This window comes from Mustela nivalis (assembly GCF_964662115.1).
Source record: "Mustela nivalis genome assembly, chromosome: 3".
In the NCBI taxonomy this organism is placed as follows: Eukaryota; Metazoa; Chordata; class Mammalia; order Carnivora; family Mustelidae; genus Mustela; species Mustela nivalis.
In genome coordinates, this window is record NC_139022.1 from 167970134 (window position 1) to 167994363 (window position 24230).

A 24230-nucleotide genomic window follows, 5' to 3' on the forward strand; every position below is an offset into this window, starting at 1 on the left:
ATCTGTTTAGTTTCATGTTGCATGCTCTTGTGTAGAAAAATTTTTTGAAGACTTCTCTAATTCTGAACAAATGTCAATCTAAGAAGTCATGAACCTCAAGGACAAATGCATTTTATTTCCTGATAGCTTATTCCGGGATCTTGACGAAAATTGCATGGGGCTACCTCCAGTGAATGTTCCCAGGCCATTCACTGACTATTGGTTAATGTGACAGTCATTAAGCAATTGACATAGGATGTAAAGAAGGTTGAGGACAAATACATTTAAAATCAATATGTCTTAAAACCTTTTTACTGGCTAAAGCGAAATGCGCCATTCAGCTCTCCGTGCTTGCCTTCTGCCATATTGATTTCTCAGATCTAAAGGTTGGGGTGAGTAGAACTTTGGCACTTCTTTTTCTCCAATGGAATGATGATTTTTTCTTTCAGATCAAGTTGCCATATTGTACTTCTAGGTTTTAATGTTCTAAGACCTTTTAAAAAATTGATAAATCCAATAGCATAATTTCAACGACTACTCCAGTGTTTGGACCTGTGCTGGGGGAAGTATTCAGGTCCATGGTTACTTATTCATAATTATGAAATCTGGGGAACTCTGAAGAAATAGAAGCTTTTTTTCATTATGTTTGGCACAAATTAATTTGGTGACAAAACCTGACCTGAATGGATGCAAGGCTATTTATAGTCTGTAATATTCTTACATAGTATGACTATTAGTAACTATTGCTGCAGAAATCTAATGTGTTTGACCAAGGGTGCTGCCCTAGAATCTGCCAGGGACATTATAAACCAAACCCAGCCCACTTCCTCAAATTAAAAAACAAAACAAAACAAAACAAAAAAATTCCCAACACATGTGACTCTAAGAGTTTTGGGTTAAGGAATTGAAGACCTGATCTAAACTGTGAAGGTAATGATTTTTCACTTGCCTGCTAATTTCCAGCCAAAGCCACAGAGCCAAGAGAAACAACAAAATCGTGTATGCAACTTGAAAGGCACAAGAGCTGCAGTGACCCGACTTGCTCTCTACTTTAGCAGAAGCTGTTTCTTGCTCACTCTTGGGTGTCCCCAACTGAATACAAGGCTCCTCCTGTGTATTAAATGAGACTTGACCCGATTACCAACATATTGCTTTATTTCTTGGTGGTAGTAAATTAAGGCTTTCTAGAGTCATACAGCACGCAGTGATTGAACATTAGAAATAAAAAAAACAACAACAAACAAACAAAAAAACAATGAGCATTCAATTTTGCAGAGGCAGGAAGGAAGCAATGTTTTAAAATGGATAAATTTCCTAGTGAGACATTTTGCTTGGTCTCTAAAAATCTGCTGAGCTGTTTCCCCAGTGACCTTCACCATAGATTCATATCCCAAGGTGGGTGGGGTGGGTGGGGTGGGACAGATGACTGAAGAGAGGGCTGGGGCAAAGGGAGAGACTATGAGAGACAGCGTGGGCTGGGCAATGAGTATGGAAATCAGCTTTGTCTCATGTGCGGAAGACAGTTTAGGCAATGTTGTCAGGTGGTGGAAATAACGGTATTTGTAATGGGACACCCCTTCTCTGGTTCGGGGCACCATTTTGGATCTCTCTTCTCATTCCCAGAGTATGAAAATTTGCCACTTGGAAGACCCCAGTGCCAATTCTTGTGACTCTCAACTCCTCGTGACTCTGAACTCCTTAAATATTAGACATGGTCACAAGCCACAGAGCATGAGAATGCTACCTTCAACCTCTTTCATGGTTCTAAACACTGTGACCATCACGAGACACTCTCCCCAGCCAAGTAGTTCACCTCCCCCCATGGCACATAGTTGTGATTGCACACTAAGTTGTTGATGATGTTGACTGGAGAGGAGATCTGTGCCATAGGATGCAGGAAAGAAACCTCCTGGGCATATGCCACCTCACTCTATCTCCTCCTTCCCGACACAAGGCAAAGAAACGCAGGGAGCCTACAGTGGGAGTGCAGTTGTCGAGTTGTGTGTGAACTTGATCTGCAACCAATTCCATCTACTTGGCTTGGAGATGCAAAGGTTCGGGTTTGGCTGGTGGACCCTTTGAGAAAGCAGTGGATGACTGAACAGTGATGAGGGAGAGGTGTGGCCAGAGAACAATGTGGGAAAATCATGTGTTTATTAACAAAAGGCAGCCCAATTTCATGAAAAGGAGCAGTGGACTCTCTTCTGGCATCCCAATTTCACGCAAATGGATCCCATCCAAACAGGGCCATTTAAAATGCATAGCTGGCAAGGATTTTAATGTTCTATTCCAAGGGCCTGGTTCGTGGGCCAGCGCCTCGGTGTGATCAATGTGCTCCTTCTTCCATTTGCCTGGCATTTGTGAGTGAACAGTCCTTAAACACCTGAAAGTCGGCTGTGTGCTCTTTGACAGAGAACGTGCAGATAGCCACAGGAGGAGGCACTCGAGGTGGCGATCTGCGCCATTAAACACTTAAAACTTAAGCCCAACAGGCTTCACGTGGTGGAGTCTGGATGCACAGAGAAATAAATAGATGAGAAAAGTGGCAATGTGATCGGAATGACAAAGAACCAACACGTCTGCTTCTGCCAGCTGCAGGGCAGATGTGTCTGCTGCATGCCACATGTGCACGGAGACAGGAGCGAAAACCCATGGAAGACATGTGTTCTCTTGGGCGTCCCTTGTTAATTAAAAATCGTGAGGGTCTATCTTCCTATGTGAAAACGCTCAGCAAGATCCCCTTGACTGGGGCTGTGGTCTGTGCTGGGCGCGGACAGTCCACGGCCTGCTAAGATGGTGTGGGATCGGGTGGCCGGGAAGTGCTTGTCACAGGAACCATCCACCTAATGGGGCAGGAGTAGGTGCCCCAGAGACTCACCCATCAAAAGAAACAGGGTTGGGGTGACATTCAGATCGGAGTTGAAGGACATATGGGACATTCATGCTGGCACTTCCCAATCTCCTGAAAGCACCCGCAGAACCAACACTCTTGGAAGAGGTAGATGCCTCATACGCTGTAGGTAAAGGCGCTGCTGCTCACTGACAATCTGTTCTCTCAATTCTAAAATGGGTATGAAGCGGATCCTCGAGCTGGACGGCCTCTGATTCACTGTGGGAAGCCGAAGCCCAGAAAGGTCAAGTGACTTGCCCAAGGTCACACAGCTATGTCGTGGCAGAGCGGGGCGGGGGGGAGGGGGGCGGTGAGAATCAGGTCTCCTCCCGCACAGTGCTGCTCGCCACAAGTGATTCTCTAGAAAATGGTTGGAAGCACTTTGTATGCACCCGGTGCTAGGACATTGATTTAACAAGAATTTGCCTGGGCGCGGGATTGATGAGCGCGGTTTAGGCCAATAAAGCAGTTTAAAAAGAGGAGGAGGTTTGGAGAGCATCATTAGCCTGGATGGGTGGTTGCTGTCGGCCGGGGAGGGGATGGGGGCGGGGAGTGGGGACGCGGTGTGCGCACGCGCAAGCCCGGGACGCCCCCAGGAGCGGAGACAGAAAGAGGCGTTCTCGAACACACGGCCCTCGGCTTTCTGAGCTACCTCTTTTGGGAGAAGAGAAACTGCCTACAGATGACCTCACCCCCAAAACCAGTTTACCGGCACAGCCCCCCTTCCCTTCTGTGACCCCTGATGCCCACGAGCACTAAGGAAAAAGAAAAGCCAGATCCTTAGGGAACTTCCAGGAAGCAAGGGCTGTGAGGAGCCAGTGCGAGGCGGTGCTTAGAGACGCCGCTTTTAGGGGACGCGCCGCATGCGCAATGCGGCGAGGGGGGCGTGGCCCCTTCAGAAGAAGGCGGGGTTGGTGTGCTCGATGACGCAGCGCTTGCAGTGGCGCTTCACGAAGCGCAGGGCCTCCACGGACACCTCGCAGTCCTGCACGTTGAGCATCTGGAGGTCGAAGCAGTTGGCCGCCACGATCTGCAGGCCCTGGCCCGTGATGCTCTCGCAGGACTTGAGGCTGAGCCGCTTGAGGTTGAAGCAGTTCAGGGCCAGGCACTCGAGGCCCGTGTCGGAGACCAGCGGGCACTTGCCGATGTCCAGGGACTTGAGTTTGGTGCAGTTCTTGGCGAGGTACTCCACGCCGTGGTCCGTGATGCCCTCGCAGCCCCTCGCGTTGAGGTAGCGCAGCTTGCTGCAGTACTTGGCCACGTAGCGGATGCCCACGTCGGTGACCCGGCCGCAGTGGGCGATGCTGAGGTACCGCAGGCGCGCCTCCAGCTTGGCGATCTCCCGCAGGCCGAAGTCGCTGACAAAGCGGCAGTCGCTGACGCTCAGCTCCTTGATGGACGTGCAGTAGATCATCAGGTAGCGCAGGCCCTCGTCGGTGAGGCGCACGCAGCGGCGCAGGTACAGGTGGGTCAGCTGCGTGCAGTGCGCCGCGATCGTGTGCAGCCCTTCGTCCTCCAGCACGAAGCAGTCCGTCATGTCCAGGTAGCGGATGGAAATCTGTTTGCCATGCAAGGGGGACAGTTTAATGGAGGCCTCCCGGGTCAAGCTGATGCAGGTCACTTTGGAGCACCCTACACAGGGAGATAGAACACAGGCTCAGAGAACCTTCGAGAACCGGGTGTGTGTGCGCGCGCATGTGCCTTGTCTGGGGATGCCATATGGATTCCTACGACACCCCCCAACCCCAGACGCAGAACACAGGCTCAGAGAACCTTCGAGAACCGGGTGTGTGTGCGCGCGCATGTGCCTCGTCTGGGGATGCCATATGGATTTCTACGACACCCCCCAACCCCAGACGCGGCCCCGATGTTACCCCTGCCCCTGTGGAGAAGGAGAGCAAGAATGGATTCTCCAGAGTCATCTGAGTCTTTATCTATTTTGGTGATCTGGGTTTAAGAGGCTCCCTGAGGGCTGCCTGGGTGGCTCAGTGGGTTAAGGCCTCTGCCTTCAGCTCAGGTCATGATCTCAGGGTCCTGGGATCGAGTCCCGCATTGGGCTCTCTGCTGGGCAGGGAGCCTGCTTCCTCTTCCCTCTCTCTCTCTCCCCCTCTCTGCCTACTTGTGATCTCTCTCTGTCAAATAAATAAAATCTTAAAAAAAAAAAAAAAAAAAAAAAAAGGCTCCCTGAGCTTTTGAATCAAACACGAAAGCTCCAATTCCACATCCATCTCTAGTTGCCTGACATGGGTCAAACCAATCCTTCTGAGTCCTTTGTCTTAAAACCTGGATGATAACGTTCCCTGCAAGGTCGCTCTGAAGAATAAAGGAGACCGTGCTTGTAGATATCTTGCCCTGGCCCAGAAGGTCCTAGAAGCTTGGTAAGGGCTGCTTCTCACCCGACAGTGGTCTAATAGCTCTGTGGGCAAAGTGGTAAGATGCTGGAGAAGGTCTGTCCATGACCTTGGTTTGGCTAAAACAGCATTTGGAAGTCATAGCTGGCTCAGGTCTACTTCTTAGGGCCTCAGGGAGGAGGCTCAACTTCTCTGTCTCAAGCAACCAGCATGAGTAGCTGGGGTGCTGGTACTGTAGGGGTATCATGATGATGCAACGAAATAATGGGTGCAGAGGTACTCGGAAAACTCCAGGGGAAAGACATGTGATTGTTAATCTAACCACTGGCCACCTGGAGACTCAATTCAACTCTTTTTGGTCAAGGAACAACTGTGTCACCTGGATGATTGCTCCAGCCCCTCACCCAGTCTCCTTGTCCTGCCTCAGAGCTGCTGGAGAGATTCTGGAAAACAGAACTCTAATCATGTCACTTTGCTTAAAGCCTTTGGATGTCACCCCCTACAGCCTAAGGGTGCTCTGAGGACCTGCACCCCTGTTCTCTTTGACTTCATCTCTTACCCCCCTCTTCTGAACCAACTAGTCTCCTTGCTGGTTCCCAGACAGCTCAACTGCCGTCCTGCCTCAGTGTGTGTGCACTGCCTGGGTCTTCCCCAAGAAGCCCCGTGGGTCATCCCCACCTTCTGAGGTCTCTGAGCACACGTCAGCTAACTGGACAGTTCTTCCCAATCACCCTGTATGAACTGGTGTCCCCTGCTTGACTCCCATTTCTTTTCAGCCCTCTTTATCACTTTGTGACATGATATATTTATTTGTTCATTTATGTATTTGCTGTCCTCACTCTAGAGGGTAAGCTCCTGAAGAAAGGGACTCTGGGCAATTCACGGCTGTATCCCTCATCCCTGGTTCTTAGCTGGTGCTCACGAAGCATCTGTTGAATGAACAAACTAGTGAATTATAGTGAATAGAGTCTTCTGTGGGAAGATCAGATATGGTAATTCATTTTATTTACTTTTAAACAACGAACATTTATTTTTCACAGTTTGGAGGCTGACAAGTTCAAGATCAAGGTTGCTAACCAATTCATTTCCTGGTTTCTGGCGAGAACCCTCTTGCAGACAGCGGCCGTCTTACTGATATTCCCACATTGTGGAAAAGTGAGCAAGTTCTCTGGTCTCTGTGTTATGGAGGCACGAATCCCATCATAGGTGCTCCAACCTCGGGACCTCACCTAAACCTAACGACTTCCCAAAGGCCCCACCTCCTAGTATCATCACACTGATGGCTAGGGTTCCAACATAGGGATTTGGGGAAGACACAAACATTCAGTCCATAACACTACCTCCTCTTCCCACACATAGCCAGGCCTTTCCCCTGAGACCAGTGCACTCATACCAAAAATGTCTCCAGAAGATGGCAGTTGGGCATAAATCATGCCCAGCACATGGGAGGCCCACCCCAGTCACGTGGTGGGGTGAAGGGAGGATTTCCTCTATGTAAGTACCTACAAAATACATATGATTTCACCTCCTGGCCCACAAAGCCTATATAAGCCTCTAGGAAATATTTGAGAACCTTGATCTAGGGCTAATTTTGCCCCACTCAGGAGAATTTAAATTCCAGCATTTAAATGTGTTCAGGACTTTGCTCATGGCTTATGTAAATTTATACTATGACACAGTTGTCTGTTTTATATTTCATTACAATGCCTTTTATTTGTATTGAATTATGAAGTTTACAGAATGCTTTTATAAACATTTCCTTACCTGATTTTTAATCCATTTTACTGATAAGGAAATTCATCCTTAGGAAGATTTGTGTTGTTGAAATCTAGAATCCCTTTAATACTCTATCCTTTTTCAAATGATTGGAAGATAGCTTTAGCTATCTCTCTAAACACTGTTTCTAGCCACTCTTTCCCTACGAAATGTGTGCATAAATGATATATACATTATATGTCATATATAATTATGTATGTAGCATATATATTTATATTATATATTGACATTTATATTTATATGTTAAAATATGCTGTACATATTTTGTGTAGTAATAGCAAGTGAATTGAAATATACATTGAAATGGGTGTTTCATAGATATATATATTATAGATCTGTTTCATCCCACTACATAAACTGTATCTGTATTTTTCACTTTCTCTGTGCTTGTCCCAAATCCTTCTTGCAGTTCCAAGGCCAGGTGCTTCACCTCAGGCACCTCCGTGCCCTGGCTTCTCAAGCAATATCCAAGGTTCCCAAGTGGCGACATAATAGTGCTAATGGGGACGGTCCTCCCACCTCCTGGCAGGCTGCCCAGGAAACGCCTGTGAAATTCAGGTCCTGGGAATAATGAGGATCAAAAGCCAAGTGCTACCAAGTCAGAGATTTTCAGGAAAGAGAGAAGCATACAATCTAATGCTGGAGAACAAAGCTGTGACCCGTCAGAGGTTGTCCCCTCTGCTCTATCCAGTAGCCCTCGTGGTTTTGCAGAAGGTGTTTTGTACCCCTCACCTTTAGATCTGAAATCGTCCTTTGTTTGGAATTTCTTGTTTTTAGAGCAACTGTGATCCTGCTTATACTGAATTTATATGTCTACAGTAGTGGCTTCCTATCTGCGATGCCTGTGAAGGCACCTTGTTTTTCAAGATCAGATGACAGCCTTTGTTCCTAAACTCTTAGTTTTGGTTTCTTATTTTTTTTTTATTAATATCTAGTAAAATCTGATGCCCTACAGGAAGGACATTATATTCAATTCAGGGAAACACGTGCCTCGTTTTTGAAACCAAGTGCCCAATTTAATGAAATACCGATTAAGTTCAGTTTTGGTAAAGATGCTGTTTTGACCTGCTTGTATTATTTTAGATCAATAATTTTAATTTAAGCCTGAACCTTAATTCTTACAGATTTGTTACGTTTGGATTGAAAAGAAAATAAATTGGTCCGTGGCTCAGTAGGTAGCATCTGTGGTTAGCTCATAAATGCATACATTACAGAGATGCAGAGAATCTTAGAAATCATCCCATTAAACCTTCATTTTTTTAAAGATGAGGCAGTTCAGACTCAGTGAGATTATGAGACTTGGATAGCCAGATTAGGGAAAGTTTTCTGTTCCAAGGCTTCCGTTGGATCAGATCAGTCCAAGGAGAGGAGGTTAGAAATGACTAGGATAGAGCACACAATTGATGAATGGCATGAGAGACTTACTATACTGCGTCAGCATGAAGTGAACATTTAGATACTGAGGAATCAAGAGTCTTGGAAGTACCTATACGAGGATTCTTGAAAGAGAGAAGCCATTTGGTTACCTATATGGAGATGAGGCAGTAAGGTGATAGCATGGGCAAATATGAGACCCAAGAAAGCAAGGGGGCAGTGGGGTTGTGAGGAATAGTCAAAGGGTGGAATGCAGAGTATCTGAAAGCCTTTAGTGGGAACTGAGATAGGAATGGTCCACTGGGGATACAGATTACAGGACCTGCCCAATACTCAACAGGATATGGGTACTACTCAACAGGAAAGGAGCAATCTGGGTTGAACTTATCTGTGGAGTTTCTTCAGTTAATTCCGGATTTGGTTCTGCTTTCATAAAAGTGTCCTTCGATACCACCTCTTCTCATGATTGGAGGACTCCAGCTGTCCGGTTGTAAGAGGACCCTCTGAGGCAACTTCATTTGCGATAATTACAATATATGATACTTTGAAAACTGGCTGGCTTTACCGTGTTTCATTGATGTTTCAAGGTATTATTAATTGGGATAGTTAATTTTATGTCAACTTGAATCGATGGCGAGGTGCCAGGACATTTGGCTAAAACATTTCTGGGGGTGCCTTTAATACTGTTTCTGGGTCAGATTAACATCTGAATCAGTGGGCCCAGTGAATGCAGAAGTGCCCTCCCCAATGTGGATGGGCATCGTGGATCAGATGGGGGCCTGACTCGATCAAAAGGGGGAGGAATGGAGAATTCTTTCTCTGCTTGACTGTTTGAACTGATGCACTGGTCTTCCCTTGCCTTCGAACTGAGACTTTACACCACCAGCAACCCTGGTCTCAGGCTTTTGGACTTGGACTGAACTCTACTGCCAGCTTTTCCTAGGTTTCCAGCTTGCAGAGGGCAAATCTCTGCGCTTGTGCGCGGGTGCACACACGCACACTGTTGATGCTTCTTGGAAGAACCTGGACTAAATATTAATAAAAGGTAATATGTGATAATGACAAAAGCCTACAGCTAGTTATAGTAAGTTTCAAGGACTTGAAAAGACAGCTTTCATGTTGGGGCAACCCTCTGGCTTCTCTCGGTATCAGCCTCAGGTTTCCAGATACCCTCAGCACTGGAGTGCACTGTTTGGAACACCCCTTCCCCCCGCCACCGCTCCCATATCTGGAATCCTGTGTTCTTGTGAGTTAGCGATTCCCTTGGGTAGTGTCTACACCCATCACAGCGGGTCCCTGAGAGGCGTGTGAGAAAACCACTCATCTGTCAGGCTCTGCAGATGAAGGGGCTAGAGAGGAAGGGCATCGGGCTTACAGAGTGGTCAGCCGGAGGGGCCTGGTCCCGTCCACTCACGCGGGTTAGAAGCCCAGGAATTTCCATTCTGCAAGTAGTTTCTACATTTCTGAATTTCAAAAGGTCTCCGGCGGAAAAGGGCACCGCACTTGCAGCCTGTCCCAAGGGTGCTCAGGGTGTTCCCTTAACAAAGACGGGGACTCCAAGAACAAGTTATTCTCTAACCTGATTTTTGAAAAGACAAGGAAGTAAGGTGTCTAGAGAATAGGCCTACAATGTACAGAATCTTAGAATGTTAACAAAGCTGATTCCTTGCCTTTTTTTTTTTTTGACTGAAGAAGACACACATCCAGAGAAAGCCGTGAACTGTCCCATATCACAAAGTTTTGAAACCAGTCTTCACCACATCACAATGCTTTCTGTTTCCAGAATTCCTTGGAGGAAAAAATGTAAGAAGACCTCTTTGTTTCCTGCCTCTTATGCCAGCGGCTGCTCAGGATGAACTGAATGTATGGTTACTATGGTTTTGTCCTGAAGCCAGCAGAAGTGGGGCGGGGATGGGGGGCACGGTGGGGGGGGGCGTGCGGGTAGAGTTGCTTTCCAGCAAGGGAAAGAATCTGCGAAAAATAATTGACTGTCATCTGAAATATTTTCAGATGTTGGCTTTTGATGGAGAGAGCAGGCCCAGAGAGCGGACTTTGACTTCAGATTTTGTTGGAGGGTATCATGTACCTCAGATGCTTGTAAATCCCCAATTCTGTTTATTCGCCTGCACCACGGTTTGTACTTCTTGACCCCTCCCCAACCATCCCTGAGGTTGTGGCTCCTGCTGTTCGTTTCTTTAACTCCCTGATGCATCTCACACATTTCAGCCTCTCCTGTGTTGGTCTGTCTTTGGACTGGGCAGTGGATGAGATAAAGAAAGGCTGTTAGTCCGGCTGGACCCACGTCTGGCGCCAAAGTGTGAGTCTGGGTTTTAATTCTTCCTGCCTGAGAGAGGTTTTCAAGCAAAGCAGCCATGCTGGGATTTGCTTCAATTTTAAAAAGATGAAAAGGCTCCACTTGATGGGCCTTGTCCTTGCACTATGTAACTGAGAATTTTGCTTAAAAAAAAAAAAAAATCCAAAATCAACCCAAGGGTGAAGAGAGTAGAGTGGGGGCAAAATATAAGGAGGCCCATGGCCATGATGGCTTTTCTCCAGTGCCTGCAAATGGCAGGCAATCGTGAGCACGGCCCAAAGCACAGACTCCGCTTAGACACAGCTTTTGGGCTCTGTGAACCAGTGGACATAAAGGGCGGCATCTAAACGGCCTGTGTTTGGGTTAGATGTCTGGCTCCTATTCTACAGGTTGCTCTGAAATTCAGAGACAGCTATGGGGAGGAAGGATGGGTTTAAAAGTCGCGTTACCTTAACAGCCAGACGAAAAGATGACTCTAGTGCCTTTAAGGAGTTGGCATTATGTGATGAAAAGGATACCTCTGGCTTCTGGGGTCCTGATTACATAGAGACAGTCTTTCTGGAAGAGCCCCCGTCCTTACCGCCCAACCCTGCATCTCTGATGGCTACCAGGGAGGGGACCTTCTCCAGGTGGCAATGTCCTCCTCTGCTTTGGGAGGGTGCCCTGGAAGGCCTCGCGGGTGAGGAGGTCGGCTGCCATTTACCTGACACGTCCAGGTGCTCCAGGTTGGGGCAGAGGGACACCACGTCGAAGACCGCCTCGTTGGAGATATTGTAACAGCCCGAGACCTCCAGTCGCCTCAGTTCGGGGCAGCACTGGGCAATGGTGTAAAGCCCTCGGTCCGTGAGCCGCCGGCAGCCACTGACAGTGACGGTTTCCAGCATGAGACAGACGTTGGGTGTGTCCTGACAGAGCCTGCGGGTCAGCACCTTGAGGGCGCGGTCCACGTTGATGGTCTCGCCCGTCAGGCGGATAGTCCTCCAGAGCCGCGGGTCCCAGGCCAGGTTGTACCAGCGGCGGCACACGCGGGCGCAGCGGCACAGCTGGTTGGTGGGCAGGAAGGAGAAGATCTGCACCATGCACTGGTCCGGGAGGCGCTCGATGCTGGCCTGCTCCTTCTGCGGTCTGGAGGCCAGCCGGATGAGCGGGTGGGTGAGGCGGGTCGGGGGCGGGGAGTGGACCATGGCCACCGTCTCCCCGGTGATGGAGGACGAGGAGGTGGACGAGCCCCTTCCATTCTGAAATCCGGGCAGGTTCGGGGGACATATCAGGGCTGGGCTGGGCGTGCTCAGTGTGCGCATGCTCAGGTCGGAGTCTGGCAAAGGACAGAGAGCAAAGGGTTAAAAGGATAGCCCTTAGCGGAGCCCAGGGAAGGAGGCAAACCAGGGACGCTCAGGCCACTGATACCGGTCCCGGGCAGACCCGCTGCCGCATCCGTCACCGGAAGCAGAAGCACATGCAAGTTTCACCCATCCCAGAAACAGTCCCCTGTCTGCGGGGCTGCGGGGCCCCCTTCTCTGTGGAGGGCCGGATACGGAGCGTCCGAGGCACTGCGGGCCACAGGGGCCCTGTCTCCGTTGCCCTTAATCCACCCTGCCATCAGCGTGCAAAAGCTGCCATAGACAATACGGAAACAAACGGGTGGCTGTTTCCAGAAAACTTGTTTTATAAAAACAGATCAGCTGGAGTTGACCTGCAGGCCATAGCTGGGGTACTCCTGATCTCCATGAGCGGTGATCATCTAAAGGGCACAACTTCAAGGTTTCATTATCTCTATTCCAGGGAGAAATCTCACATACTGTGAACACGAACTCTTTCCCTTTAATGACGTTTTGGGTTGGCAGGTGATTCCATTGCATTTACCAAGAAAGGGATGAGTTTCAGAACAAAGGAAGACTGGCTGATGGACAGAGAGAGCCTTTGCTGTCTTTGCCCTGGCCTGCCCCCTAGTGTCCAGTCCCTCATCTTCTGATAACCATATCCCAAACTTTGACTGCAGCCTGGGGTCTGGGGAGTCACCCCACTTCAGCCATTCAGGTGGTGTTTCCAGGCCTTGACTATCTGTGGCAATATTTATTTTTTCTCTTTCTTAACTCTGCCCTTTGCATTTGAATGACACGACTCCTGTACTAGTCCTTGAAACCGGAAAGACAACCACTTAATAAGGATACAGGTGGCTTTTAAGTTTTTGAAGGATTAAGAGTTCTTTAGAATACCACTTTAAGAAGTCTGCTCATTACGTACCCCCCACCTTAATATCTTATGAAATAATTTATTTTCTATATAAATACATTGATCGTGTACTTTGCATACATAGATGGATTGATCTATTTAAGATGACATTTAGTCTCTCTCTCTCTAAATATGTTTATATTTTACACACACACACACACACACACACACACACACACACACAGAGGGAGAGAGAGAATTTATCTCCAAAACACAAGTTTCTTAATCTGGGAAGAAAGAAATAAGTGAGCGGGGTTGGATGTTTTCTAACTAATTTCCAGCTCTAATTACAGCTCTAAATCCTTAAACAAAAATTCTATCCTTGTGTGCTTTTCCACATCTCATCGTTGGGAATTTTCAAACACTCTTTTTTTTTTTTTTTTTTTTTTTGCAGAGAACTTCCAGTAATTGCAGACAACACAAGAACTTCTGACACTGGGGCTCCACTGAGTGTCTATTTGTAGTTTTCCGACTGGTACGATATTTTCTTTCAGTTTGCTTCTTTACAGCCTAACATGGAAAATGTCCTACACATCAGTGACTTTGCTCATGGATCATCTCTGAATTAGTTTTCCCTCCTCCCCGCACCGTCTGCCTCTTGAAATACAAACACCAAGTGCAAATGCCACGTCCTCTAAGAATATTTTCTTAATGTTTTTGAGATACAATCAGTCCCTTCCCTATTGAAATCGTCATCCTTTGTTATTCCACAGTGGTGAATTTCTCTCTCCCTAATGTGCTTGACTGTATTATTTCTCTCAATTTTGCAGCACTCCCTGTATCCATGTATCTTTGTCTGGTGACTCTGGGGTTCCTCCGAGGGAGAGTAGATTTGTTTTGTCTTGTGATGTTGGGCCTGGCCATGTGACTTGCTTTGGCCAGTGAGGATTAGGACATTTGATGTGCCCAGTGAGAAGAATGTGTCTGGCTAGTACTCTGATCATTAGGTGGTGAGAGGCCCATGGAGAATACAGAACTGGCTGAAACCTGCAGCTTTGAGCCAAGCTCAGCCAAGTCCAGCAGAGGTCCCTGACACCCAGGGGAACCACGATGTGTGAGCTAGAACACTGAGCTCGGGGTGATTTGTTACAAAGCATTACCGTGGTAACAGATGACAAATAGGCCTTCGTTACACTAAAGACTCCTTTGAGACAGGGATTAGAGCCTTATTGTATTTATGTTCTGGCAGCACCTGACACAGTTTATGATAAACAGTAGGTGCATATGAATTTCTTGAATTGAGAAGAAATACTTATAATGTTTAAAAAAACAATCATTTCTAGCTTGGCATGTACTTCTCTATCCCAGGTGGTATACAGATGCGTTTTAAATCATTCATAAGAAAAGAAACGTGTCATCTCTCTCTTGTCATCAGCTAAAAAATATAGTAAATCTTTAAGGAAAACACTACGGGATTTCCAAACTGCTATTCGAGCTACCGTGGTACTAACCTTCATTATGATGTGAACTTTGAGCATTGCCTCAGAAGTTAGCATTTTTCTTAGGCAGATAAACAGCTTATTTAGGGCCAGAAGGGGAGGGCAATCTTAGGCTTTCAGCTCTGACATTTTCCTGGCTGTGAGCGTTCTGAAATCTCTCTCCTGCCTGCCTGTGTTCTTCATCTTGAGAGAGAAGACAATTCACAGTGCTCGGCAAAGACCTGCACTTCTTGAGTTATGCCCCTTGGGGATGAACATGCTTGTGGTAGGGAATGGAGGATTCCTAAACTTCCATGTATAACCGATTCACTTTTCTTCGCTCTTTCATGCTCCCTGCACTGAGGGAGAGAATGGGGACGCATCCAGATTGACCAGAACTGCTGTGCTGTGAGTAATACATTCCGGTTTTTCTTTGCCAATAATCATACCCGAGTGGTAACGGAATTCACACTCAGAAGGAGATGGCAGCCTCGTACATCTGTGAGGAACATTCTGTCCTGGAGAGGGTTCAGGAGCAAGTAATTGCTCTCTTTCCTGCCTTTTCTAGAGCTTAGCAGCAGAATTCTCAGGATTAATTCATGATCTCGAGGCCACTGCTCACCCACGTGGGGAGACGAGCAGGAGAGCCTGCGGATTTCTACCAGGAAAGCTGGATGTCTCTTTCGCCAGAAGGTACACGAGGGTTCTCAGGATCCTTCCTAGTTATTCAGGGACTCAGACATTTTAAAAGGGTATGATTTGTCCTGATTGAAAAAAATAGCACCTGATGATTAAATTAATAATAAAGCGCAATGAGTAATGCCATGGGCTAAATGCCTGTACCCTTCTCAAGTTCATGTAGAAGATGATAGTATGATAATCCTCAAGATGATAGTATGAGGAGGAGGGCCCTTTGGGAGGTGATTAGGTCATGAGAGTAGAACCCTTACAAGTGGGATCCCTGCCCTTATAAGACTCTCCAGAGAGCTTTTGGATGCAGTAGTATTTACAATTGTTTTATCTTCTCGTTAGATCATCTCCTTTATTATTACAGTGTCCTTCTTTGTCTCTTGTTACAATCTTGTTTTGAAGTCTGCTTTGTTTGATATAAGTATTGCTTCTTTTCACATATGTTTGCATCATAAATATTTCCCCATCCACTCACTTGCAGTCTGCATGTGTCTTTAGGTGTGAAATGAGTATCTTATAGGCAGAGCGTATAGACGGTGGTGATTATTGCTGTTTTTAATCCATTTGGACACCCTATGTCTTTTGTTTGGAATATTTAGTCCATTTACATTCAAAGTAATTATTAATAGATAAGTATGTATTGCCATTTAGTACTTGTTTGTGGTTGTTTTTGTAGTTCTTCTCTGATTCTTTCTTCTCTTGCTGTTTTTTGTGGCTTGCTGGCTGTCTTTGGTGATCTACTTGGATTCCTTTCTTTTTATTTTTTGCATATCTATTATTGGTTTTGATTTGTGATTATCATGAGTTTTGTATATAACATCTTCTACATAAAGCAGTTTATATTAAGTTGATGGTCACTTAAGTCTGAACCCATTCTTTACTGCCCATCCCATTTTAGGTGTAATGGTGTCATATTTTACATCCTTTTATTCTGTGCATCTCTTGGCTGATTTTTACAGATACACTTATTTTTATTGATTTTGTGAGTTTCTTGCTTTTCTTACCCTTACTTATGGCCTCTCCTTTTCACTCAAAAGTCTCCTTTAGCCTTTCTTGTAGGGCTGGTTTAATGATCATGAACTCCTTTAGCTTTTGTTTGTCTGAGAAACTCTCTCTCCTTCTATTCTGAAAGATAGCTTTGCTGGGTAGAGTTTTCTTGCCTGCAGATTTTTTCCTGTTAGCACTTTGAATATAACATGCAACTCCTTTCTGGCCTGCAAAGTTCTGCTGAAAAATCCGCTCATAGCCTTATGGGTTTTTCCTTGTTTGTAACTGTTTTCTTTTTGCTTGCTGCTTTTAAAATTCTCTCCCTATCACTACTGTTTGCCATTTTAATTATATGTGTCTTGGGATGGACCTTCTTGAGTTGATTTTGTTAGGGGATTTCTATGTCTCTTGGATCTGCATATCTGTTTCCTTCCCCATATTAGAGAAGTTTTCAGCTATTATTTCTTCAAATAAATTTTCTGCCCCCTTTTCTCTCTTCTTCTGGGATTCTTATCATGTGAATGTTATTATGCGTGATGGAGTCACTAAGTTCCCTAAATCTATTCTCATTCTGTTTACTTTTCTACTCTCGGCTGCTCAGCTTGATTACTTTCCATTGTTCTGCCTTCTAGGTCACTAATTTATTCCTCTTCTTCTGGTCTGCTACTTATTCCCTCAAGTGTATTTTAAATTTCATCATTGTGTTCTTCATCTCTGGTTGGTTCTTTTTTGTCTCTTTGTTAAGGATTTCATTGATATCCTCCACTCTTTTCTCAAGTATTTTTATGATCATTACTTTAAATTCACTATCAAGCACATTACTTATCACTATTTCACTTAGGTCCCTTGCTGTAGCTTCAACCTGTTCTTTTACTTAGGACATTCACCTCTGTCTCCTAATTTTGCCCAACTCTCTATGTCTGTTTCTGTGTGTTATAGATGTCACCTATATCTCCTGCTGTTGAAAGTGGTGGTCTTATGAAGAAGACGTCCTGGAGTGCCCTGCCATGCTGTTGTCCTCTGTTGACCAGAACCTGGTGCTTGGTTGTGTCTCCTAAGTGTGTTGTGTGCACTAAGCTGTTGTATCCTGGTAACTTTTTCCTTGGGTCTAGTAGTCCACGTAGGCTCTCTTTTCCTATTGTGGGCAGGATTTGGTCCTTGGCCAGGGTGGGGAGCACAGTTTTAAAAAGGTGCATATAAGTCTGCTAGGAAATGAAACCTGTGGCCAGTGGGACTTCGGCTTGGCAAATCACGCTGGTCCAGAGACACAGTGTTGGCAAGGTTTGCACTGGTCTTCTGGGAAAGGAGACCCACAGCTCTGCTAGTGAGGCAAGCAATAATGGAAAGGGATCCAAGGAAGCATTGCTGGGCAGGGCTTGAAATAAACAAGTTAGGTAGAGAATGTCAGTGCCTCTGGTTCCCACAGGTGGCTCTGTGTTTATGCTGGGGGAGCAGAGGAGGGCAGTGGCACCTAGCAGCTCCTTTGTTCCTGGAATACTCCCTCAGTGATCCTTGCTCCTCAGTATATGCTCCAAAATGAGTAAACTACTCTCCTTCCTCTATGTCCCAAACTGTATACAAACTGCTGCTTCTACCCTGTATCTCTGTGGACTGTTTGTCATGCTCTTCTTTAAGGATGGGGATTCAGCTTCCTCTAGCCTTCCAGGCTCTCCCAGGACTAAACCTGCTGATGTTTAAAATTCTAGGCATTAAGTCCTGCTGGTTGTAAGAACTCATGAAATTCAAAATTCGGCCCCTCTTGCTTTCAAAGCCAATTTTAGGGTGATTTGTCTTCCCTGTATGATAGTCTGCTTCTCTCCTTTCTCTGCACCTGTGACTCCCTCCCCCCAACAGATGGCTGTGATCCCTTTTGCACCCCATAGCATCTCTGCCCTCATCTCGCCCTCCTCAATGTGTCCTCTTCTCTACCTTCAACTGAAGATTTGTTCTGCCAGTCTGTAGGTCATTTTCTGGGTTCTTTACACTGTTGTGAGTGTTATCTAGTGGTATCTGTAGGACAAGGTGAGCTAAGGATCCTCATACTCTGTCATCTTACCAGCCTCCTCCAAGGCAGGTACCTTTTAAATTTACCAAGACTACTATTTCCCTGCAGACATTCCTTGCACAAATTTTTTTTTTCAAAAATGAATACATACATTGTTAATGAAATCTGTTAAAGGTGGACTCAATGAATTTCTTTGTGGCAGGATGGGAGGCTGAATGGAGGGATGGACAGACAGACAAAGCGATTAGAGGAAAAATTATTATCCTCAATTATCTTGAGTCTATATGGTTCTATTTATAGAAAAGTGTTGGCCTTTTTTATATTTAAAATTGCATTCCTTTAGGATTTGACGTCCTAATAATTAAAAAATTTAAAGGCTTTTTTCAGGGAACTAAATAGTAATACTTTCCTAGAAAAACTATTTGTTCACTAAAATGTAATTTCTCAAGTGATTTCTCCTCTATTTTCAACATTCCACAAGACAGAGAGTCACTAGATCCTCTGTTATCTAAATTAGTCATTTACATTGATGAAGTTGGCTTGGTAATAGCTCCTATGTTGCCCGGCTGATGTCCATGTGAAATGGGTTTGATCCTCAATCTTACATGAAGAATACTCAGAGCAATTTATAATCCTGTAATGGAGAAAAGGGACACAGCTGATACTGGAAATCTACAACTAATGTCTAATGGGTTTTGGAATGCTTGATAAAATGCCTTTATAGCTTTATTTTCCTGATTTGTATTCATTTAAACCAAAGTTCAAATTAATTTTAACCTAGCTAATAAGCTTGTCACCAGGACAGTTTGAGGGGTTAGGCGAAAGATAAATCTGATTTAAAAAAAAGGACATGTCTGGTTAATTTCAGATGTAAGAATCAGAGACGAGGTTTCCGTTATAAATACGTAAGACTAAGAAAGGCAGAGATGAACACATGTCAGTGTCATGAAAGCAGAATGGGAGAAGTTAAAGAAATGAACATAGATCTTTCCAATGAGATGTGTATTTTGCAGCCTGTGTCTCTTAATGACACTGGGAAGGTGGACATATCTAAGAGACTGAAATAAAATGAAAAACACACAGCCCTGATGTCTACAGGGAGATATGCAGAATAGACTGCAAGGAGTACACAGGGACAGATGCTGAGTACTAAAATTCAGTAGGTTAGGCTGCTGCACGTTCTAGGATTACAGATTTATAGGCAGAAAAGAAAGTGACGATTCATTCTTTCATTGGCTCATTTAATACACATGATTATTGTTGCTTGAGTGCCCAGTGGGGTCTAGGAAGGGAGGAGTTTTTGCATTTGACTAGATTATAAAGCAAATGTTCCTAGCCCACCACCTTTCTATACCACAGTCCCATTAAAATACCCCAACAGCCAAGAATCCGACCTCTTCAGTTTCTTGTATCCTTTGGGGAGAGAGAAAAATGACTCTTTTGAGAGTGTACTCAAATCACACAAAACCCAGGATGGTAAAGGATAGAAGAGGTTGTCTAAATCTGGAACGAAAGTCAGTTTTTAGAACTCCAAGGTAAAAGCGAAGACACAGAATCTCCCAGTGGTGGAAAACATTTGAATTAAACACTATTTTTGGTAGGCTTTTGGTTTTTCTCAAAATGGTGTACTCTTTGATACAATGGGGACCCTAACTAAGACAAATTAATAATTATACTTTTTCATACTGATATTTTTTCTGTTGACTAAATGAAGAGATAGTGGATACCTTAAAATTTAAGCATTTGTGGCTCCATTAAGAATTTAAAACATTTTCAAGTATGTAATTTATGTGAGAACAGTAAGTTTAATGTTCTTAGGTTACTTTAAATATGTAAAGAATACCAGACAGTATAGCTGTCTTATTCTGGGAGGAACAAAAAACCAATAAACTTGTTTTCTCATGGTTTCAAAAGTCCTGGAAATTTTACATCTTTAGTAATTATAGTTCATTATCAAAAATATTCAAGGCATCTCAGACACCCATGCTTATTAGGCACATTTTCTTCCAACTAGATAGCTGCCTCTTTTGCACAAGTTTTTATTTTCAAACCACTGCTGTTTACACTCTAGGAAGTCATATTTACATTATACTGGCCTTTCAAAGTCAAAATTTACAAAACTATGATTTTTCCCTCTATGATTACCAAAACTTTTCTGCAAGATGCTTTCCATTATAAATTGTCTTTCTACTCAAGAACGCTTGCCATAAAAAGCAAGATTTCTTTTCTTAGCTTAAACTCAAGCTTAAAAAAATAGATCTATAAAACCTTGCCAGTGAAAAAAAATACAATCTGAGGGATCTTTTTCCTTCTTGTTTTATTTCAAAATATTTTCTTTTAATGTGGTTCACATAATATACACACCCTAGAACTTATTTAAGGTATTGGTTGTATAAAGTGGAAATTTATATAGACAAGATTGATCTTGCATTTTACCTGGAGAAAGTTACCTCTAGACCCATAGATTCTTGCTAGGATTGTTGCCCAGAAGGTGGCACCTCCCTCCCCCCAGCCCCCACCTCAGGATCAGATTATGGCTAACGCTTCTGTCCAAGGACAAAAGTGGACCAGCCTTATTAGTCACGTGGACTAGCCCCATAAGGATAGAGCTATGGTGAGTGATCCTTTAAGTCTTGTAGGACCTTGTAGGACCAAGTCCTACAAGGCATATGGTTTAGTGAAATGCCCTGCTCTATATTTAGTGGGAACACAAGTTCCCTGCTGTATTCAGGGATTTTTTTTTTTTTAAGATTTATTTATTTATTTGACAGAGAGACCGAGTTCACAAGTAGGCAGAGAGGCAGGCAGAGGAGAGGAAGTGAAGCAGGCTCCCTGCTGAGCAGAGAGCCTAATGTGGGGCTTGATTCCAGGACCCATGACCTGAGCCGAAGGCAGAGGCTTAACACACTGAGCCACCGAGGTGCCCTGTATTCAGGTTTTGACTCTCAACTGAGTTGAGCATGGATTCTCTTTAACCCTATTTATTTATTTATTTTTAAAAAGGGAACAGTCATACTGCTAAGGAAGCTTTTAAACCACACTGTTCTATAAACCATAAATATAACCAGTGAATGTACAGAATGACATCTTTGGAATCTATAGTGCAGTTTGATTTGTCTGCAACACAAGTATCTACAAAGGATGTCTTCAGGGCTTCAGGAATTGCCCATCTGCTAATGACTCCCCAAACCCAGTTTCCAGTCTGGACCATGCTGTGGGTCTCTTTCAAATATTAAACACATGTATACAAACACCTGCCAGATCAGTGCTACCTCACATGATGGCCCTAGCCACATGTGGATATGCAGATTAAATTTATTTAAAATTCAACTAAAAATTCAGCTCTGTGGGTGTACATTTCAGGAGCTCACTTGTGATTTGTGGCGAGAGGTTACTGTATTGGATGGCAGAGATACAGAACAATTCCACTGTAAAGGGTACGAGTAGGGGTGCCTGGGTGGCTCAGTCAGTTAAGCATCTGTCTTCATCTCAGGTCATGATCCCAGAGTCCTAGGATTGAGCCCCTTGTTGGGCTCCCTGCTCAGCAGGAAGCCTGCTTGTCCTTCTTCTTCTGCCCCTCCCTCCACTCATGCTCTCTCTTTCTTTCTCAAATAAATAAATAAAATCTCAGGGGAAAAAAAAACAAGAGTGTGCTAGTGGACAGCACTATCTTTACTAAACCGTTCCCTGAAAGTGTACTGGATATACCATCATTACAATACATACAAGGCTGAAGACACCAATGTCCTTTGCAGAGAAGAGCCTTCTTTCTTTATATTCTGTGTTGTTCTTAATTGTACCACTATTCCATCAAGTCTACCTCCTAAGCTAGAAACCTGGGAATGACCTTGAATCCTACTCATATCTAACTAGTTGATTAACTTACAGAGCTAACAGTCCTCTCTTCTCTGTCTCCATGGTTACCACCCCACTTGAAGTTTTCAACATCTGTCTCCTCTCAACTATCCTTACCTGAGATTTCTGACTCTTCCTTCAAATCTCCACTGCTCTCATACAGCCTTTGCCCTGCATTTGGAGATAACTTTCTAAAATATGATTCAACCTCCTCCCCCCAAATCTTGAATGACTCATTCCTTCTGTTGTGAGTTGAGTTGTGTCACTGACAAGATAGGTTGACGTCCTAATTCCTTATTTGGAAGTAGGGTCTTCAAAGATGTACTCAAGATGAGGTCATACTTGACTACAGTGGTCCCTAATCCAATATGATTCAGCATCTTTATAAGGAGAGGAAACAGATGCAGGGAGAGAAGACAGAAACACATAGACAAAGAGGTAAGATGATAGCATTAAGATGGTGGCAGAGATTGGAGTGATGCTGTCATAAGCCCAGAAATGTCTAGGGGCACCAGAAGCTGAAAAAGACAAGCTTGGATCCTTCTCCATGTCTCTGTTCAAACACCTTGTTTTCTGACTTCCAGACTCCAGAACTATGGGAAAAATAAGTTCTGTTGTTTTAAGCCACTTGGTTTGTAGTACTTTGTAACCACATCTTCAGGAAACCTACATCCTTCTTTCTATACTTTTTTTTTAATTGAATGCTTCCCAAGTGTCAGACATTATACTAGACACTACTTAAGGAATAAAGTCCAGTTTTTTAGACTGTGTAGGAGACCAGAAGTTCTATTCCCCCAGACTAAGTCTAGACTAGATTCCTAGTAATACCTCAAGTCCTAGGTGGGAAGTCAGCTTCTCTGTCAACTTTTCCAGATCCAGCTAGATTAAGTAATTTAACTACTTTGAGTGTTTCCCTTGAATTAAAATACATCTTATTTTATCTCTTTTCACATAGTGCCTCTTTGCTCACTAGACTGTGGACATCTCGAGGCCAGGAGGTGTCTCACTCATCTCTAAGTGATTCCTTCTTCAGCCATCCAGAAATCATTCAACTAATGCACCACAAGGAGTGATCTTTGCTTTGTCCTACCACAGATCCCTTTCAGTTTCCCTTTGGTTGCTTTTAGAAGTATTTATGGGAACTGCTTGGAGGAACCAGGTGTTTCAGATTGAAGAAGAAGTTGGAGCATCTCTGTCCTTTATCAACATTTCATTTTTAGACCCCTTTCCTTGTCCCTACACTTAACTTAGGCTAAGGTAGTATACACACTCAGCTTAAGGATATTGGTCTGCTCAGAAGATATTTGGAAAGACACAAGCACACATAAAAACAGTCTCTTGCAGCACACATCACCTCAAGTATCTTAAAGCCAAATTTTAGTGCTTTTCCTCCCAGTGCCTCTGCTATTATGGATTACTCACATCTCTTTTCAGTCCCAGTAACTATGAAACATAAAAACTCAAAATAAATAAAAAAGAGTAACACTTTTACATTGGTTCAGAATTTTAAGACTTACTCTGTTTCAGTTTAGTTACTTAAGATAGAATAGGAAATCCCTCAACCCCCTGGCGACCCCCACAGAACTGATTCACACATCAGTGGTAATCAGAAGAACTGGCTTTTTCTTCACAGTGCAGGGTAGACAGTGATTTTTATTTGCTGTTCTCTAGAGAGCTCATGGATAGCTTTGCAAAGCTTGGGAAATGAGCCAGCTCTTGTCTTGACAAGAGAAGAAACACATAGATTTTCATGAAAAGCCTTGCAATCCATACCGTTCAACCTTCAAGTTGCACTATATTCTGCAGCCTTAATTGTTTTCTATCTTCAATTGTCAGATAATGCTTCCACCTTATTTCTCCATGAATAGCTGTGAAATTCCAACGTTTGCATCTTTCAGCGTGCAATACATGGTAGAATATTGAATTTAGATTCTGGTAAAGAGAAACTTATAAATTTTCAGTTCACAGCAGAAAACAGGCCTCACAGGGGGCTCTCGTCTAGCTCACAAATCCAACTTTCAAGTGAGAAAAAAGAGAAATCTCTGGTAAACTTATGAACATGTACAAGATCAATAATTAATTAGAATGTTCCCAGAGCAAAGCAAATCCCCGAATTTCCTTAGCCATTTGAAAATATGATCCACTGTTGTTTAAATTCTCTACAATTTTTTCAATGTAAAAAATATGTGTAAAGCGTTTATTATATACAAGGCACTGTTCTAAGAACTACAAAAATATTGGTTCAGAAATGCAATTTCCTTCTTACAGTTTTAAGTGCTTGGGAAAATACATGATGAAATGATGCAGAGAAATGTTTTATTCTCTCTGCAGTAGCAAATAGAGAAGGCAACAAGGAGAG

At 44.2% G+C, this 24230-nt stretch overlaps 1 protein-coding gene across 1 annotated transcript in view; it reads right to left on the reverse strand.

Annotated features, from left to right (window-relative positions):
- Positions 1–1116: 1116 nt before the first annotated feature.
- Positions 1117–24230, reverse strand: part of FBXL7 (F-box and leucine rich repeat protein 7) — a 363919-nt gene continuing 340805 nt past the window's right edge. The window contains exons 3-4 of the mRNA XM_082723312.1: positions 11388–11999; positions 1117–4501 (exon numbers count right to left, since the gene is read on the reverse strand). Coding sequence (XP_082579438.1) covers positions 3765–4501; positions 11388–11999 — 1349 coding nt within the window. The 3' untranslated portion in view covers positions 1117–3764. The remainder of the gene's footprint in view (positions 4502–11387; positions 12000–24230) is intronic.